The sequence below is a fragment of the Colobus angolensis genome, unplaced genomic scaffold, assembly GCF_000951035.1.
Source record: "Colobus angolensis palliatus isolate OR3802 unplaced genomic scaffold, Cang.pa_1.0 Scaffold33, whole genome shotgun sequence".
Taxonomy (NCBI): Eukaryota; Metazoa; Chordata; class Mammalia; order Primates; family Cercopithecidae; genus Colobus; species Colobus angolensis.
The window spans coordinates 12612585-12624082 of NW_012116599.1; the positions used below are offsets into that span (position 1 = coordinate 12612585).

Sequence of the window (11498 nt, forward strand, 5' to 3'; positions counted from 1 at the left end):
CGGGAGGCGGAGCTTGCAGTGAGCTGAGATCCGGCCACTGCACTCCAGCTTGGGTGACAGAGTGAGACTCCGTCTCAAAAAAAAAAAAAAAAAAAAATTTGTATCTTACTAACTTGGTACTAATTTATTGCTAGCAAAGATTAACAGTAGTTTTAGTTTTTGCTGATTTCCTCCTAAGTCAGACTTTGTGCTTGCTCTCCCTAGGAATGCTGATACCTGATTCTAGTTATGGATATGGAGGCAAGGAGAAGTTGTTAGGGTAGGTCTTGACAACACCCTAAAATGGGGTTGTCCCTTGCAACAACCCTATTTTCTTGCAAGGGAACTTAACAGATTATTATTCAAACAACAAAAGGCTATTCAGACAGGGGAGAAGTGCCTGTTGCTTCTGCAAGGGAGGCCTGAAGATTTGTGGGTGGAAGATCCTCATATTTACATTGTAACTCTCAATATCTCACTCCTTTCCAATCAGTGCCTTAAGGTAACTTTGGGCAAGGCTATGAATTCATCTTGACATTGTAGTTCTGCAACATGCATAATTAAATTTTGGGACTGATTTGCTGCCAATCATGACATTTGCTACAAAAAAAAAAAAAAGATCTTGGCTGGATGTGATGCCTCACACTTGTAATCCGAGCACTTTGGGAGGCCAAGTTGGGCAGATTGCTTGAGGCCAGGAGTTCGAGACCAGCCTGAGAAACAGTGAAACCCTGTCTCTGCAAAAAAATACAAAAATTATCCAGGCATAGTGGTGCGTGCCTGTAGTCTCAGCTACTTGGGAGGCTGAGGTGGGAGAATGACCTGAGCCCCTGAGTTTGAGGCTGCAGTGAGCTGAGATCATGCCACTGCATTCTAGCCTGGGCAATGGCAGTGAGACCTTGTGTTAAAAAAAAAAAAAAAAAAAAATTTAAAAGACTACCATAGAAATGCTCTAGTTATCTGATCATGCTTTGACCTTAGAATTGAAAGCCCTGAGCTTGTCATTTTCTTTCTGTGAACACGCAATGCTGTAAAAAGTAGCCAGTTTACTTCACTATCCTTTTGCTCATTATCACCACCATAAACGTCAAGTGCAGCATCCTTGGTTCTTTAAATCTTGTCTTCAGTGGATACTTCATGCTGAGCAGCCACAAATACTTACATATTGACATGCCATATATTGCCAGTATCTTATTTTTCACTGGCAATGAGTTCTTCACTGCATTCAACCTCAAGCCAGAAAGAGATCTCTGAGGACCTCTTTTCTGGGGCCATTCCGGCCACCAAGCATAATACTGTACTGGTCAGAGTCTGACTAGGAAACAGAGACCACTTTAAGTATTTCAAACAGAAGAGATTTAACACAGGAATTTGTTACAACAATGTTTAAAGGACTGAAGGAACAAAAGAGGGAAGATAAGGTTACTCAAAAAAGTCACTTTAGGCCAGGCGTGGTGGCTCACACTTGTAATCCCAGTGCTTTGGGAGGGCAAGGCAAGGGGGATGGCTTGAGCACAGGAATTCAAGACCAGCCTGGATCACAACAGAGTGAGACCCCATCTCTACAAAAAACAAATAATTATCCGGTCAAGCTGAGGTGGGAGGATTGCTTGAGCCCAGGAGTTCAAGGCTGCAATGAACTATAATTGTGCCACTGCACGCCGGCCTGGGCAACAGAGAAAGACACTGTCTCCAAAAAAAAAAAGAAGAAGAAAAAGACAACTGGCCGGGCAATTTGTCTCATGCCTGTAATCCCAGCACTTTAGGAGACCAAGACTGGCAGATCATTTGAGGTTGGGAGTTCAAGATCAGCTGGCCAACATGCTGAAACACTGTCTCTACTAAAAATACAAAAATTAGCCGGATGTGGTGATGGGCGCCGTGATCCCAGCTACTAGGGAGGCTGAGGCAGGAGAATCACTTGAACCCAGGAGGTGGAGGTTGCAGTGAGCTGAGATTGCACCACTGTACTCCAACCTGGACAACAGAGCAAAGTCTCAATTTAAAAAAAAAAAAATCAGTCACTGTGACTAGGAAATCAATAATGCCCTGGACTGAGGAGCAGAAATTACTCAGAGGCCAGAACACTGTCCACTAAGGCTCCTGGTGTCACAGTCCAGCCGCTTTGAGGAGGATCCAGAAGCCTACACTTCTAGCCGTCTGTCGCTGTCCTTGCAGCCACCACCACCTGACTTTTTGTCATTGATGTTGCTCTAGCCAGTGCTGCTGCTGCCTCCCAAGACATTGTCAGAAATCTGAAGCAGAGTCACGTCTCCCTTTCCACCTTCTGTCTCCTGCCACTGCCTTCCACTGGCAGACCCTAACAGGCAGGCAGCTGGCAAAGTGTCAGGAGTGTGACTCCACGTGGCCTTGCTACAGTATATAGTAGAGCACGGATAGAGGGGCAGGGGATGAGAGCAAACAAGCTAAGAAATGAGTGAATGACGGCCAGGCAAGGTGGCTCACGCCTCTAATTCCAGCACTTTGGGAGGCCTAGGCGGGTGGATCACCTGAGTTCAGGAGTTCGAGACCAGCCTGGCTAACATGGTGAAACCCTGTCTCTACTTAAAATACAAAAAGCAGCTGGGTGTGGTGGCAGGTGCCTGGAATCCTAGCTACTCGGGAGGCTGAGGCAGGAGAATCACTTGAACCCAGGAGGCGGACGTTGCAGTGAGCTGAGATTCCGCCTCTGCACTCCATCTTGGGTGATAGAGTGAGACTTAAGTCTCAAAAAAAAAAAAAAAAGTCTGGGCACAGTGGCTCATGCCTGTAATTCCCAGCACTTTGGGAGGCCAAGGCATGCAGATCATGAGGTCAGGAGATCGAGACTATCCTGGCTAACATGGTGAAACCCCGTCTCTACTAAAAATACAAAAAAAAAAAAAAAAATTAGCCGGGCGTGGTGGCGGGTGCCTGTAGTTCCAGCTACTCGGGAGGCTGAGACAGGAGAATGGCGTGAACCCTGGAGGTGGAGCTTGCAGTGAGCGTAGATCGCACCACTGCACCCCAGCCTGGGCGACAGAGTGAGACTCCATCTCAGAAAGAAAGAAAAAAAGAAAAGAAAAAGAAATGAGTGAATGAGTGAGAAAATATTTAATGTTAAATCTATCCCAGAAGTTCCTGCTGATGGGATTCACATATGAAGTTTCTGCTGTAAGGCTCGGCGTGGTGCTGGATCCTGGGACTGCACTGGTAAACACAAAAAGCCCCCACTCTCCTTGAACAATCACAGGGTGAAGACAGACGAAAAAACAACCCTTCATCTGGAGGCACCATTACATATACCTGACAAAGGATTTTTACCTGGAATATACCAAAAACTCTAAAACTAAAATTTAAGATGTAGACCACCCGAAGAAATACATAGGCAAAAAAGTGGAGCAGCCCCTTCACAAAAGTGAATATTCCTGGGGCCAATAAACATGGAAAGGTGTTCAACTTTATTAGTCACGGAAATGCAAATTAAAACTACAAGGTACCACTACATACCTATCAGAATGACTATAGATAAAAAGACTGGCAATGCCTAGTAATGATGAGGATGTGGGGCAACTGGAACTCTCCTGCTGGTGAGAGCAGAGACTGGAGCCCACACTTTGGAGAACTGCTTAGCAGTATCTAGAGCACCTAAGCATGTACTTACCCTTGACCTAGCTATTCCATCTTTAGTTATACAACTGAGGGAAATTAGCACCTCCATCAACAAAAAGACTTGCACAAGAATATTCATTAGAGCTGCATTCATAAAAGCCCAAACCTAGAAACGACTCAGATGGAGATGGAGAAATAAATGAAGTGGGTAAGAGAATGGGTAAACTGGCATATTCATATAGTTGAATACTATTCAGCAGGAAAAATGAATGAGCTATTGCTACACGCAACAACATGGATGAAGCTCATAGACAATGTTGAATTAAAATAGCCGGACACAAGAGTTCATATGAGTCCATTTTTTTGAAGTTCCAAGAGTAGACAAATGAAGCTGTGGAGGTAGAAGACAGAAGAGAACATTGTGGGTATGACTGGGGTGGGCACAGGGAGCCCTGCTGCTGTGCTGGGAAGGGCCTCTATTGATTTGGGTGGTGCTAAACCTCACCAATCGGTAAACATAAGATTTGCTCAGGCCGGGCGCGGTGGCACACGCCTGTAATCCCAGCACTTTGGGAGGCCGAGGCGGGTGGATCACCTGAGGATGGGAGTTTGAGACCAGCCTGACCAATATGGAGAAGCACCATCTCTACTAAAAATATAAAATTAGCTGGGTGTGGTGGCGGGCGCCTGTAATCTCAGCTACTCGGGAGGCTGAGGCAGGAGAATTGCTTGAACCCGGGAGGCAGAGGTTGCCGTGAGCTGAGATTGTGCCATTGCTCTCCAGCCTGGGCAACAAGAGCGAAACTCTGTCTCAAAAAAAAAAAAAAAAATTTTGTGTGCTTCACAGAGTATGTGTTGCTCCTCAAAAAATTAACAAAAAAGTACAATGTAATTTCATATAAATATGCACACTAAAAAGAAATTAAAAGTGAAGTGATGGTGGGATCAAGGGGTTGACTTAGCAAGCTGAGGCTGGAATGGAAGGGGTGGCCACATAATGACCACAGGGACTGCCTTCTGGGACAGGGAGAGAGGAACGTGCAAAGGCCCTGAGGCAGGATCGGGGGGTTTGTTGGGGGAGCCTAGTCACGGCCAGTGGACTGAAACATAGAACTCGTGGCTGGCGAGCTGAGCAGGGCTGAGGCAAGCCTTTAGCGCAGTGGGAAACCATCAAGGTGTGAAGTAGGGGGTGCTGGCAGAACTCTGAGGGCTGGGACGTGGGAAGTGAGGGAAAGAGAGACCTCTGATGACTTCATTGTGTGGCTAGAACATCTGGGAGCAGGGAGACTGGGATTCCATTGACTGAGTGAGGGAAGGAGGCAGTGGAGTCAAGGTTTGCTTTGGACACTGTAAGTTGTAGCCGCTCGTCAGATACCCCGTGGAGCTGTTGAGGAGCAGTGGGCAGTGGGGCTGAGTTCTGAGCCAGGCCCAGCCTGGAAATGGATGTCGTAAGTGCACAGGGGTCTAGGGGAGCAGAGAGCAAAAGAGGAGACAGGAGCGTTTTAGGAAAGACTAGAGCTGCCTGAGGGTTTGGATCAAAACTGCTTTAAAAGTCCTTCTTCAACAAGCACTGAGCACCTACTCCGGGCCAGGCATGGAGAACCCAGAGATGAACGAGTCCATCCATTGTGCACTCAGTGCTGCCTGCTTCAGGCCAAATGTCCCCAAGCCCAGGCCACAGGCACTAACATGCAGATTCCCTGGCCTACCCAAGCCCCGCTGAAACACCGGGGCCAGAGGCAGTTGCATGTTTCAGGTTCCCCGGGTGATTCTTTTGCACAAGAAAGCTTGAAAACCTTTCACTTTCAGTGGTCCCAGAGTAAGTGTGGGAGGCGAGTGTGTGCTGGGGGATGGAGAGAGAGAGAGCACAGGCAATTTCCTCTTTCCCGCTCCAAGAGTAGGGCTGCTCCCAGGTTCAGGAAAGCAGGTCTGTTCTGTGAGCTCTTGCTGTGTGTGTGTGTGTGTGTGTGGGGGGGGGGGGCGGGCACGGTGTCCCAGGAGGACAGAGTTTGCATTGATGAAAACCCTTCCCAGCCCTTCGATGCCTCTTTCTCACTGCCCCGAAGGTAACCAGCGCAGTCCTCCCTGCGTCCTGCTCGCCTGCACTCACTCCCGGCCAGGATGGCATCCTGTCTGGCCCTGCGCATGGCGCTGCTGCTGGTCTCCGGGGTTCTGGTCCCTGCGGTGCTCACAGGTAAGGGGTGAAGGCCCTTGTCTCTGCCACCACTAGCCTCCCGGGGCCGATAACTCCCTTGGGGCCAGATTCTTCAGCATTCACTGGGGAGGAAGCCCCTCACAGGAGATGGGGCGACTATCTGGGGTGATTCTGTGAAGAGCTCTTGTGAGGCCGGCTGGCAGCAGCTGTGTGGGATGCATGTCTCAGGAAATGGTTAGCAGGGATAATGGCCTCTGAAGAAGGAGGACAACTTGGGGGGCAGGCCCAGGGATGTTCTGCAGTTGGGGGGACATGCGAATTGCTCTAGCACTTTAAAATCTGAAGTCTCCCAGGTCTGGGAGGCAGCCGGGGGTACCAGGCACATGACAAGCGGCTGAGGGGCCAGAGGAGTGCAGAGCCTTGCTGATTACTTTCAAAAGTTTCCCTGCTGGTTTCTGCGATGTCCTTAGAGAATGAGGACCCAGGTACTGTCCCCATCTTGGGAAAGGCTCCAGAGAGAGAGAGAGAGAACACAAGGCCCAAGATCCCTCTACAAAACGGTGTGGACCTCTGGACTGAGATCAAAGTGGCCAAGTCTGGGGTCCCACGAAAGGGAGGCCTCCGGCAGGCTCCCAAGGGCCCTGTAGAGAGGGGAAGACTGGCCCAGGCTGGCTTCAGAGCCTGAGAGACAAAGGACACTGACGGGTTACAGGTGGTCTTTGCTCCTGTTAGCCAGGAGTTGGATCAAAAGGCAGCCGGCTTCTGTGTCACAGTAGTGGGTTTCAGGGACCCTGCAGCCTGGGCCTTCTGGAGGGTGCCCGTGGATCTGCGAGAAAGGTGGACTGTAGTCGTGAGAGCATGGCCTGGGGAAGCCCCCTCGGCCACACCCTGGGAGGTCTGGGTGACAGCGAGGAGCCCCGGGGATTATTGGCTTCTCTCTGGACCCCCAGGAAGAAGCTCGAGGCCAGGGTGTGCTCAGTCTTGGCCGGGCGGTTTCTTAACCTCTCTGTGCCTTCTCATCTGTAGGATGGTGACACCACCACGCTTTGCCTCACTTGCAGGGGCTGTGAGGCCTCGTGAGTTCAGATGTGCAGAGCTTTTGGGATGGGCCCCACATCCAGTTAGCGCTCAGTGAACAGCAGGGGAATGTGGATTCCGTGGTCTGAGCCCCTCCCTGGCACCAGGTGGTCTCAGCAGAACTCTACGTCCTCCCGCAGGCTGGGAGGGTGCCAGCCTCCCTTGTGGTGGAAGAGGCGCCAGCCTAAGCCAGCCATGCGGTGTCTCCAGGAGTTGGGGGAAGGGACCTAAGGGGAAGGTGGCATCTTCTACGGCTTGGATCCTGGGGCTGTGATCTTCGCAGCCCCCTCACCGGGATGAAGCTGCTTCTCCAGCCTAGTGGTCCATGTGGGTGGAAGGGAGGCCCTGGCTCCCGGGTTGCCTGTGGCTCCTGCCCAGGTTCCTGCCCCTGTGTGGTTGACCCTCCCGGCTCAGGCTGCCGGCCAGAGTTCCTGGGTCAGACTGTCCTTAATCAGTGTGGGTGGATGGGCTTCCTCTGCCACCACAGGATGCCTTGGGGACAGCCAGGACCTCACCTGGCCTCACTGCCCCACTTCCCTCCATGTGTTCTACCAAGAGCAGGCGGCTCCCCGCAGGGGCCAGACCATGCCATCCCAACCCCGGAGTCTCTGGGGTTCTGGCTGTTGTTCTTGCCATTCTGGGGGGAAGAGCGTTTGGGAGGCTCTTAGCACCCCACCCCTGGGCTGGGAGCTCTGGACAGGTGTGTACACGGCCCTCTGCTCTGTAGGCTGGGGTCCTGTAGCAGACAGGAAGGGAAGGAGCGGCCTTGCCGGCTGAGGCCCAGGCCCCATCTGAGGCACAGGCCCTTCCTGTTGGGAGCCTGTGGCCTCAGCCACTGAGGTGGCAGCAAGCTGGGCTGAGTGGGCAGGAGGCCAGGGCAGGGATGAAAAGGCCCTTCATGGCCCACACAAAGGGTGTCTGTGAGCACAGGCGCCTGGCCTCAGGACCCTGTGGTCAGAACAAACTTATTTACCAAAAGGCAGAGCGGCTGGGGCCAGTGGGGCTGGGAGAGAGCCCGTGGTGCCCAGGCCTGTGGCAGTGCCACCAGCCCCCGCTTTCCTGGGTCAGAGCGCGTAGTCACACCACATAGCTAATTCTGGTCAATGCAGTCTGGGCCTTGGTACCGCCAAGGCAGATGGAACTTTCTTGGGGTCCTCGGTGCCCCCACCTCTTTGCCACCCTCACTTTCTGTCACCCTGGCCTATTCACTACCTGCCTGGCATGCCACGAGTTCCGTCCTCCACACCTTTGCTCCTGCCCCATCTCCGCCTTCCCCAGATAGGACTTCTGCTGGGAAACTGATCTGCCCCCAGCTTCCCAGAAGGATGGATTTGGGGGAAGATGGAAATTGCCTTTCAGCTTTGCTTTTCAGCTTTGCTTTCCCTTCTTACTGGAGCAAATTCTAGAAACACAGATGAGGATAAGAAGTGCCTCGGTCCCTCCCTGGCCGCAGCACCCCTTTTCCTGGTGGATCAGTGACTGAGTGCAGGCTGTCATTTCGAGCCCATATGTCTGCCACTTGGGCACCAGACTAGGTTGGCAGGGAGCTGGTGGCCCCTGGGGCCCTGGCTGCTTGGGTACAGATGGGTCCTGGGCCAGCCTGTGAGGGATTCCTGTGGTGGCCAGTGGCTGCAGACCCATAGCAACTGGGCTTGCGTCCAGAGGTGTGCCCCAGGCCAGAGGCAGCAGCTGAAGATGCTGGTGTTCACACAGTTACCTCCTTGTGCAAGATGCTTGACAGCATAGTCTGAACCCCCATCTCAAAAGTCAGGAAGGTGGATTAGGGCATGAAGTCCAGGGTGAGAGCCTGATGGAGCAAGGATAGGCCCCAGCCCTCCTGATTAGGAAGCTTCATGGCCTGGCTGGGCAGGAGGGGGCTGTATACAGTGGGAGGAGGCCAGGGCAGGTATGTCTGGTGGTGGGGGCAGCATAGACAGGCTGGGTCATGGAGGACAGACAGGGACAGGGCCTGAGTGGGGCTCCCCACTGCCCTGCTCAGAGGATACCCTCAAGGGTGGCAGCTTACCCCTGATGCGCTGGCCCGGGGACTGAGCCCTGCCTTCTCAGGGGCTGGAGGCCTGTCACTCCTTGGCTGATTCCCGCAGATGCCACCCGGGTCAGCTGGGCCTGGTACCCAGCAGCCCTGTCGCGGCCTCCAGATGCAGGGAGGTGTCTGCCTGACAGTCTGTCTTGGGTGTGTCATTTGTGCATTTCTTTGGACATGTTCAGGCAGTCAGTGAGCCTAGACACTGGCGCCTGCTAGGTGGTGGGCACACTCAGGCCTTTTACCTGCCCAGCCCCCAGAAGCCTGAGGCAGCACGCCAGGGGCCTGAGGCCTTCCATGGGGGCTGCATGGCTGCAGACCCCTGCCTCTCTGGCTGCGATATGGGAGGCCTGGCTAGGTCACTTCCCCTCCTCTCAGGGTGGTCTTCAAGGTTGGTGGAAGGCTGGACAGACATCAGTGCTGTAGTCCAGCCTTGGGCCCCTCAGGAGGGAAGCCTCCCCCAGTTGGGAGCCAGTGGGCCTTCCACCCCTGGGGCCTCCTGCCAGAGATCTTTTCTGGAAAGGGGTTCTCCCTTGGGCCAGCCCTGGGGAATGTGGCAGGTCAGTTGAAAGGTCAGCAAGCTGAGTCTCGGAGCTGAGCCTTGCAACTGACCTCTCCAGGCTTGAGAGCAGCTCGGAAGCCAAGGACCTGCTAACATTTTATTGTGGAAAGATGTGCTCTTTACAATCCAATGAACTCCAGGAGTCCATCCACCTAGTCTTGCCAACTGCCAACATTTTGCTACATTGCTGACTCCTCTTTCTATCTGAATGCTGAATCATTTGAGAGTAGGTTGCAGAAGTCATGTTCCTTTGCCCCTAAATTCTTCCTAAGAACAAGGACATTCTCGTACACACCAGAGTCAGCTATCAAAACCAGGAAATGAGCACTGAGGCAGTCCTAAGCCACACCCTGTTCAAACTTCACCAACGGACCCCAGCGTCTCCAATCACAGGCCTGTCCCTCCCCGTCCAGGAACATTGAGTTGTCTCTTCAGTCTCTGATCTGGAACCTTTCAGTCTTTCTTTGTTTTTCCTGACTTTGACATTTGGGAAGGCCCATTTACTTTAAGACTGACCCTGAGTCTGGATTGGCTGATGTTTCTGCGTGGCTTGCCCTAGATGGACACAACTGGCCGGAAAACCCTGGAAGGACCTCTGTGTCCTCTCGAGCATCCCCCTCTCTGGGTGCTGGTGAGCCTAACAGGAGGGCAAGTGTCTGGCTTCAGTCTTGCCCCAGCGCTCAGGGATGGAACCCGCAGGGACAAAAGGTGCCCTAGGGTCACAGGCTGGCCGGCAGGGTCTGTTCACAGAACGGCAACCTCCCTACACCGTTTCTGGGCAGCACAACCACTCCTGCCACTGTCCAAGGGCTTCAGCCAACCTGTGCTCACCATCGCGGCACCTTATCCCCAAGCCTTGGCTTTCTTGTCTCTGAAATGGGGATAAAAGCAGTTCCACAGAGTAGCTGGAGTCAAAGAGATGAGGTTTCAGGACATCCCCAAGCTCATCCAAGGGACCTGTTTGAGGGTCGAGTGTCCCTGGATCAGTCTCTATCCCAGTTGAGATTAGGGCATGGGGCCGGCTGCAGTGGCTCACAGCTGTAATCACAGCACTTTGGGAGGCCGAAGCAGGCGGATCACCTGAGGTCAGGAGTTCGAAATCAGCCTGGCCAACATGGCAAAACCCTGTCTCAACTAAAAATACAAAAATTAGCTGGGCATAGTGGCAGGTGCCTATAGTCCCAGATTCTCTGCAGGCTGAGGCAGGAGAATCACTTGAACCTGGGAGGCAGAGGCTGCAGTGAGCCGAGAACGTACCACTTCGCTCCAGCCTGGGCGACACAGCAAGACTGTTTCAAAGAAAAAAAAATAGAGAGAGAGAGAGAGACAGAGAGAATCGGACATGGGCAGGCCCTGCTCTGCCAACACTGTGATGTCTGGCTGGGCTGGAGAGGCCAAGAGCTGACCTACCATCCCCATCTTGAGCTTTCCAGCGTTTCTGGGGTCTCCTATCTGGTTGTAGGGGATGGATGGCCCAGGGTTGGGGTGATGGGCGGGAGAGGACAACTGGGGTGGGCTGACTGGTGAGGGTACAGGGCGGGGGTTATCACGTAAGCTTCTCAGCCTGTGCTTTCTGCGGGACTGAGAATGTCTCCTTCCTGCTCTCTGGTCCCTGGGTACCCCAAATCTTGCCAACTCCCAACCCTATGCGCAGAGAAGGGCTTTCATAGGTGAGATCCCCTTACACTGACCAGACACTCCTGCCCACCCACCGGCCTTGCCCTACAGGAGGCAGCAATGCACTGGCTTCAGCTTCCCAGCCTGGGAAATGTCAGGGCTAGTGCAGCGCTGAGCCCAGACCCCTCACACAGCGCCACCCGCAACTTGCAACTTGCTTAACATAGAGGTAGGGGGTGACGTCCCTGTCGGCCCTGTCACCTGGGGCCCCAGCACCTCTCGTTGGCTTTGCAGATGATGTTCCACAGGAGCCCGTGCCCACGCTGTGGAACGAGCCGGCCGAGCTGCCGTCGGGAGAAGGCCCCGTGGAGAGCACCAGCCCCGGCCGGGAGCCCGTAGACACCGGTCCCCCAGCTCCCACCGTCGCGCCAGGACCCGAGGACAGCACCGCGCAGGAGCGGCTGGACCAGGGC

General features: G+C 53.4%; 1 protein-coding gene across 1 annotated transcript in view; it reads left to right on the top strand.

Annotated features, from left to right (window-relative positions):
* Positions 1–5453: 5453 nt before the first annotated feature.
* LOC105518886 (chromosome unknown open reading frame, human C2orf82) overlaps positions 5454–11498 on the top strand; it is an 8312-nt gene continuing 2267 nt past the window's right edge. The window contains exons 1-3 of the mRNA XM_011952051.1: positions 5454–5497; positions 5637–5764; positions 11320–11496. Of these exons, the coding sequence (XP_011807441.1) occupies positions 5692–5764; positions 11320–11496 (250 nt within the window). The 5' untranslated portion in view covers positions 5454–5497; positions 5637–5691. The remainder of the gene's footprint in view (positions 5498–5636; positions 5765–11319; positions 11497–11498) is intronic.